Genomic DNA, 8,499 nt, shown 5'->3' on the forward strand with positions numbered 1-8,499 from the left:
AAGATCAATACAAATTTTACAGATTGTTTGCGAAAGAGATAAGATACATAACATATCTAAACAATCAAAGATAGACACAAGTTTACAAATAGCAATAATAAAAGAATTGCTACAAGAAATAAGGTAAGAATACATGTGCTCTTCACTTGTTAAAGTGAGTCTTTCTCTTGGATAGAGAGTAATGAGAGTAATAACTTCTTGGATAAGTTCTTAATGAGGAAGATGATAACCGAAAGGAGAACCACTCAACTATTTATACCCATTGCATTAAATATGATTCAGAAGCTAGAGGGCACATGTCAAGCTTTTGAAGGAAAGCTTGTCATTTATTCAGATATTACAGACTTTTGGACGTCTGTGAACATTCTTCTTTCATTAAGTAGATGAACACATTTAGAGTCAAATGAGTGGCTATGTATTGTATTATACTTAGAAAGGTAAGTGTTTATCCTTTGTGTGTGGTAGGATATAAACAATCTTGCTCGACAAGATTCGTTTAATTGCTAAATAGTGGGATGACGCTAAAAGGTCTTATCAATGTTTGCTGAATTTTGCGCATACTTCACACGTATGTAGACGAGCTTGTTATCATTGAATACTGCTTCAGATCACGAACTTGCTGGTCTCTAATCTTCAGCTTCTGTCTTCGACATTATTGAAGGATCTGTGATGTAAGTTTTGTCTTCTTGAAGTATAACAGTCTTTGAACGATTTACAATACATGTTTAGCGATCACTGAACGGACTCAGTGAAGATCGCTGAAACTAAATGACAGAAACAATATACTTCGATCGATAAAAGAGATCATCATCAAATCAATAAGAAAGGGGATCAACAAAATTCTTTTTGATTTTTAAAATACTTATATTCACGTAATTTTCAATATTTATGTTTATATTATCAATGACAACTTTTTTTGTTGTTTTCATTAATTAAAGTTTTATAGAAATATATTATTACATCAAAAACTAAAATAAACTATATTTAATATTGATGTCAGTGTATAAACTTCAAAAACATATGAATTAATGTTTTAAAATTATATATTAGACAACATATTATTATATGTTATTTTTATACTATAAATATCTATTATATTGAGATATATATATATATATATATAATGTATTTATATTGATATAATTTATTTATGATATATTAGTGTAACTAATGATACAAAATATATTTTAGGCTAAAATAACATGTCTCTTCTAATATTTCACAAACAAAAGTCACAATAGCCGTGGTATTTTTGTTTTGTTTTATCTACACACATCACAAATCAAATTTCCTATTAAAATCTCACGAGACTTAGAGAACCAACATTAATCGTATATCTCACATTAACCTCTTGTTTAAATAAATTTGATCGACAAACTAAATTTGAAAACTTCAGGCCCCTTATATAAAATTATGGCTACGCCCTTGTGATAAGCATTGAGGCTTACCAATACCACATTATACTCTACAAAATTTATAATCAATCAATTACTCTCTTGTTCTCTTAAAACCATACGAAACCATACGAATAAAATTAAGAATGATAAAAGTATAGAACAAAACATAAAACATAGTTGACAACATGTGCTCTTAGTTTCATAATTAGTTTCGCTCCACTTCTAGTATATTCTTTAGTTATGTTTGTTAATCATAAGCGCTCTGGTTTATTGTTGGAACTTATTGAAATTGTATCGTTTAATAAACCTTAAACTGATTTATAAGTTAATAATTTGAAAAATTACTTCTAAGGGGCCGTTTACTAAATACTTACCCGGTAAGTGTGGATCGAGTAACTTTTTTCACCTGATGCACATGGCAAGGGCTGAAAATCTTACCCGGTAAGAACGATGATAGGGATAGAGAGTTTTACCCGGGTAAGCATTTACCGGGTAAATTGTTGCATATGATACCGTTTTAATATACTACAATCTTATCTGGTAAAATAAATTATAGTGTTGACTCCTACCGGATAAGTATTTGGGTAAACGGCCCTTAACGTGCTTAAGAATTTATTTATTTTTCTAATTATATTATTTATATGTTAAATTTGGTAATGCTTCAACATATTTTTATATTACCATCTTGAATCATGATCAGTTTATTAATTTAAAATAAAATTTACAACCAACAAAAACAAAATCCTCATCATCAAGTGAGAATAGATTTCTGTAAAATGAAAAATAAAACTCAAAATATTAATTTGATATTGAAGTTGAGCTGTAATTAAAAAGGGAATCTCCTTAACCCCATTTCTCTCACCAATCAACTCCATATGATCATGATCATGATCATGATCATGATCTTAATAATTAAAAGTGCACATACATTTATGTATTTTTTTTTTTTGGAAGAAGGTTATTGCAGTGATAGAACACCTGCATAATACAAGAACACCCTGGAGATGGACCCACTTTCTGAATGATTGTTTTTGCCTTATTAATCAAATCAATTATCACTCCCCTCCCCTCTATCTTCATCTTCTTCCATTCTTCTTCTGTAAACCCTGAATCAACATGCATGACACTTGAAAATTGAACTCATCATCATCATCATTCAGCCTTTTCATTTTTGCAGAAATTAATTAATGGAAGCCAATATCAACTTTCTAACCACTTGCATTGCCCTTCTGTTTCTTCACCCTCTTGTTTTTGCTAAGGGAGGAGGAGGAGTTGATGAACTCTCCTCCCTTCTCTCTATCAAATCCGCCATTGTTGATTCTTTAAGTTTTCTCAAAGACTGGGACTCGCCGACCACATCACACTGCAACTGGACTGGAATTTCATGCAATCAACATGGTTTTGTTGAAAAAATCGATCTTTCCAACATGAATCTCACCGGAAACATCTCCGAGGATTTCCAACACTTCCTTCATCTTTCTTTTCTCAACATTTCTTCCAATGGCTTCTCTTCGATTCTCCCAAAATCACTTGCCAATCTCACTTCACTCGTTACCATTGACGTTAGTCAAAACAACTTCGCTGGAGAATTCCCGGAAGGTTTCGGAATTGGAGCAAATCGATTGAAGTCCGTCAATGCTTCAAGCAACAATTTTTCTGGGTTCCTCCCGGAGTATCTCGGAAACGCCACATCACTCGAGACACTTGATTTTCGTGGTAGTTTTTTCGAGGGATCAATTCCGAAAAGTTTCAAGAACCTGCAAAACTTGAAGTTCCTTGGACTCTCCGGGAACAATCTGACCGGAAAAATCCCACCGGAGATCGGCGATCTTTCTTCTTTGGAGGTTATCATTATTGGGTACAATGAATTTGAAGGTCCAATCCCGCCGGAGATCGGCAACCTTACCAATTTACAGTACCTGGACTTGGCAGTGGGCACACTCAGTGGTTCAATCCCGGAAGAATTGGGTCGGCTCAAGAAACTCACCACAGTATACATTTATCAGAACGATTTCCAAGGCAAGATTCCTCCGGAAATCGGAAATCTTTCTTCGCTTATTTATCTTGATCTCTCCGATAACCGTTTTTCCGGCGAGATCCCGGAAGAGATAGGTGATCTGAAAAGCTTAAAGTTATTGAATCTGATGTGTAATCAGCTCACAGGTTCTATTCCAAACAAGATTGGTGAGTTGCCAAATTTGGAAATACTCGAGTTATGGAAGAATTCATTGACAGGTTCATTACCGGTGAACCTTGGAATGAATTCGCCGTTACAGTGGTTAGATGTTTCTTCAAATTCCTTGTCAGGTCAGATTCCGGCAGGATTGTGTGATTCCGGTAACCTCACAAAACTGATCCTCTTCAACAACTCATTATCCGGTTCTTTTCCGGTTGGTCTTTCTAGTTGTTCTTCCTTGGTTCGAGTTCGGGTTCAAAATAACTACATTTCGGGGATGATTCCAGCCGGGTTCGGATTATTGCCGGAGCTACAACGATTAGAATTGTCACACAACAATTTGAGTGGTAAAATTCCTCATGATCTCACTTTATCGACTTCGCTTTCATTCATCGATGTCTCCTCGAACCATCTCGTATCCAGTTTGCCGTATAGTATCTTATCGATTCCGAATCTCCAAACTTTGGTTGTTTCTAACAATAATTTAGACGGTGGAATCCCTACTCAGTTTCAGGATTCCCCGTCTTTATCTGTTCTCGATCTATCGAGCAACAATTTCTCTGGGGAGATTCCGGGGAGCATAGCTTCTTGCCAGAAGCTAGTGAATTTGAATTTAAGCCACAATCAACTGATCGGAGAAATCCCGACCTCAGTAGGAAGCATGCCGATGTTATCCGTTCTTGATCTCTCAAATAATTCACTTGTCGGACGGATTCCTGAGAGTTTCGGAAGCTCACCTGCCTTAGAAACGGTCAATCTCTCTTACAACAAGCTCGAAGGACCAATACCGAATAACGGCATGTTAACGACGATAAACGCGAATGATCTGGTGGGCAACGAACGACTTTGTGGAGGCATACTTAAACCTTGTTCATCCACTCACATCGGCAATTCAATACGCAAGAAAATTCACTTTCATCATCTCATTTTCGGATTCCTTTTCGGGATTTGCGTGATTTTAAGCGTCGGAATATTAGCATTCACAGGAAGATGGCTTTATCGGAGATGGTTTCTATACGGTTTCTTCGATGGCTGGCTCATGAAGAGCAGTTTGGAATGGCCATGGAGGCTCATAGGATTCCAAAGGCTTCATTTCACAAGTGCAGATATCATGGCTAGCATTAAGGAATCGAATGTGATTGGAATGGGCGGAAGCGGGATCGTCTACAAGGCCACAATCCACCACCATCCGTCGCATTCTGCCGTTGCCGTCAAGAAGCTGTGGCGGTCGGATCCCGATATCGAAAATGGAGACGACTTGTTTGTAGAGGTGAATCTTCTCGGTCGATTAAGGCATCGAAACATAGTGAGATTATTAGGGTACCTCCACAACGAAACCGACGTTATGATGGTTTACGAGTACATGCCTAACGGGAACCTCGGAGAGGCGTTACACGGGAAGCAATCGAGCAAAATGTTGGTCGATTGGGTCTCTAGGTATAATGTTGCAGTAGGCGTTGCTCAAGGGTTGGCGTACCTTCATCATGATTGTCACCCACCCGTCATTCATCGTGATGTCAAATCCAACAACATTCTTCTCGATGCCAATCTCGAGGCAAGGATCGCAGACTTCGGATTGGCAAGAACGATGGTCCAAAAGAACGAGACTGTGTCAATGGTGGCCGGATCTTACGGTTACATAGCCCCTGGTTAGTTCTTTCATTCCCTACATCTTTTTCTAGTCCATATAACAAGAAAATATAGAAACCCATCAAATTACTCGGAGAGAAGATGGTGCCAACATTCCACATGACTTTCAGCTAAAAAATATTACAGACCGATAGGGTGTCGGTGACTTGCTGATGGTTTTCCTAACAGACACATGACCATGATCATGGACTTAAAACAACTTTCTGCTGATGGTTTTCCTGCCGGTGATATGCCGGTGAAAAATACACTCACCGACGGATCACCGACGAGATAAAAAGCATGTGCTTTAGAAAATTAAAATTATCTCTCAGTAATTCGTTGGTAATCCAACATATGTGATAAATCGCTCTTGTAAATTGGTCAATGCTATACTCTTAACATATGCGATAAATCGGCCTTGTAACCATGAAATTCTTGAATGTTACAGAGTACGGTTACACACTGAAGGTTGATGAGAAAAGTGATATATATAGTTTCGGTGTGGTGCTTTTGGAGTTGTTAACGGGGAAACAACCGTTGGACCCGTCATTTCGCGAGTCAACCGATATCGTTGAATGGGTTCGGGATCGGATGAACAAACGAGAGTTGGAAGGGACGTTGGATCCTGAAATCGGAGGACAATGCAATTATGTGCAGGAAGAAATGCTTCTGGTGCTACGAATTGCACTTCTATGCACCACTAAGCTTCCAAAAGAGAGACCTTCAATGAGGGATGTGATCACAATGCTTGGAGAGGCAAAGCCAAGAAGGAAAAGTGTTTGTGATGATGTTGGTGCCAAAGAGAAGCCCATTTTTAGCAACTCACCAGTTATAGGTCTTTTGTAGTTACTACTCTCGTCTAAGTCAGGTGGAAAATGCGTCAACAAATAGTGCATTTTGGCATGTTGGTTTTTAGATTTTCAAGAAACGTTGTATATGTGTTATTATGTACAAATTGTCCAACCCTTTTGGAGATTTTGGGCAAAAAACCAAACTCCTTGCTTCTGGGGACATTGATCCGAAGCTCGAGTACAGTCCATGCGTTTTTTGTCGGAAGCATACGTAGCCATTTACAAATAAAGTTATTGTTAGGATCCGTTTTCATTTTACAAAAAGACACGGTTGAAGTTTTTGGCTATGATGGCTTTCAAGTTTTTGGTGAATTTTGTATAAGTTCATAATATAAATTCACCAAAAACTTGAAGTTTCAAATAAAGTTATTGTTAGAACGGATTTCAAGTTTTTGGTGAATTTTGTGAAATTTAAAATTTTTCGTGTTCTTGAAATTTTTTTTAAATTCCAGTGTTTTGATATGTTTTTTTGTTAATTTTTACTGTTTTTGTGTTTTTGAACTATTTTTAACTTCTTAATCACTCAAGGCCCAACTGTGTTAGGCCCAACATAGTTTATTCAATGGGAAAATTGCATCAAAATGGAACAAACTTTCATCTTATTTCTATTTTGRGGAACCAACTTTCAAAATTATCATTTAGGGGTCTCTGTCAAACTTTTTGTTTATTTAAGGGCCTGGTTGACCTGGTGACCTATTAATGTTGACATCATCCACTTCTTTTGCCAACTAAGATAGTCCACATTATATTAATTTTTTATTTCAAAACTAATATTCCATGTCATATTAATTTTTTATTTTAAAACTAATATTYCATGTCATATTAATTTTTTATTTTAAAAATAATACTCCACGTTATATTAATTTTTTATTTTAAAACTAATACTCCACGTCATATTAATTTTTTATTTTAAAACTAATACTCCACGTCATATTAATTTTTTATTTTAAAACTAATATTACACGTCATATTTAAAATTACAAAATAATTATAAAAAAATAATTAAAATTCATTTTTTTTTCAAAAATTATTGTAATAAAATCTATTTTTCATTACAAATCTCGTTTTTTTTTAAAAAAAATTCAGATATTAAATTGAAGATTTTTTCAAAAAAATATCCCAATTACCAAAATAAAAATTATTTTTTACTAATGCAATAAAAAATTAATTGATGCAATAAAAAATAAATATCAAATTCAAGATTTTTRTATCCAACCAATCCATATCAATTTTAAAGTTTAAATCAAATTTGGCAAATCAAACCAAAATAAAAGTTTGTTCACAGCGTTCAAATCATCAAGATTAGAATAAAGTCGATGACAAGACATTGTTACAAAAAAAATGGTTAAAAATTTTCAATCTTCGACYGCTTGAATCATCCTTATCARAGTCAATCATCAACTGTAAACTATGGAACTGATCGAAGTTCATCAGGAATTTGTGCATCACCTATATCAACTTGTCCTATGTAAACATATGCAAGTTAGTGCAAATATGCAAGTTAGTGCAAATATGCAAGTTATATGCTAATATGCAAATAAAGTGTGATTATACATATTGAAAATACCTTCCCCAACAGCAATTGGTATACTCGTCTCAAAACTAACCTGTGAAATCTGCAAAATAAACATATTTTTAGCTACAATATTTGATTCATTCAAACACAATCTGAATCACAATTATTATACTTACTCCTATAATCGTATCTCGTGAGCTCGTACTTCCTGAACCCCTTCCTCTTGAACCTCTTCCTCTTATATTGYTTCCAATAACTAAATATTCCTCTTCTATGTTGTTTTTTCTCGGTCTACCAACTGGATTTTTTGGACAAATCGGTGCATCTTTCTTTTTATTTTTACAACTCCTAGAATTATGTCCTACCTCCAAACAATTTCTGCAAGTCATCTTTCTCCYCGATTTGGCTACAACTTCATGGCCATATGCATTTCTTCTAGTGTGACTACTTCCTTCACTTGCATCTTTCCTTCTGGCTATTGTAGGTCTGCCAGGCATGCGTCTAGACTTTGGGGGGAAAAGTTTGGCAAAATCTGTCCTTGGCCAAAGTTTAATCCCATTCAAAGGATTGATCCTATGATTATATGTATTAATGAACTTTACTTTTGAGAAGAAAGGAGACACAAACTTAGCTGGATCTTGGTGAATGAAGTATATGGCTGCAATAACATGCGGACAAGGAATTCCAGAAACTTGCCAACTTCTGCAAGTGCATGTTCTACACTGAGTGTCGACAACAAAACCCTCTAGTCCTTGTCTTACTTCAAAAAGATTCCCCCCATTAGGAGCAACACGCCAAAATCTGCAAAAAAATATTAGCAAACCATAATGTAATATTTATGAAACAAATTACTTTATATGCATAAAGCATAATAATCGTAAACATACCGCATTAGCTCCTTATTTTGCTCAACTTTCTTTCTCATATTTG

General features: G+C 35.4%; 1 protein-coding gene across 1 annotated transcript; it reads left to right on the forward strand.

Moving 5' to 3' along the window:
* The first annotated feature begins 2,584 nt into the window (after positions 1 to 2,584).
* LOC112524913 (leucine-rich repeat receptor-like protein kinase PXL1) lies at positions 2,585 to 6,298 on the forward strand. The gene is made up of 2 exons (XM_025134858.1): positions 2,585 to 5,222; positions 5,651 to 6,298. The coding sequence occupies exons 1-2, from the start codon at positions 2,585 to 2,587 to the stop codon at positions 6,046 to 6,048; spliced, it is 3,036 nt and encodes a 1,011-aa protein (XP_024990626.1). The 3' UTR covers positions 6,049 to 6,298.
* Positions 6,299 to 8,499: the final 2,201 nt, after the last annotated feature.

This window comes from Cynara cardunculus, assembly GCF_001531365.2.
Source record: "Cynara cardunculus var. scolymus isolate 2C chromosome LG 13, CcrdV1, whole genome shotgun sequence".
Taxonomy (NCBI): domain Eukaryota; kingdom Viridiplantae; phylum Streptophyta; class Magnoliopsida; order Asterales; family Asteraceae; genus Cynara; species Cynara cardunculus.

Excerpts from the sequence above, each read along its gene's own strand:
- LOC112524913 (XM_025134858.1), top strand. The coding sequence starts at position 2,585 with ATGGAAGCCAATATCAACTTTCTAACCACTTGCATTGCCCTTCTGTTT. Across the intron at positions 5,223-5,650 it reads TTACGGTTACATAGCCCCTG|AGTACGGTTACACACTGAAG; the intron begins GTTAGTTCTTTC and ends TGAATGTTACAG.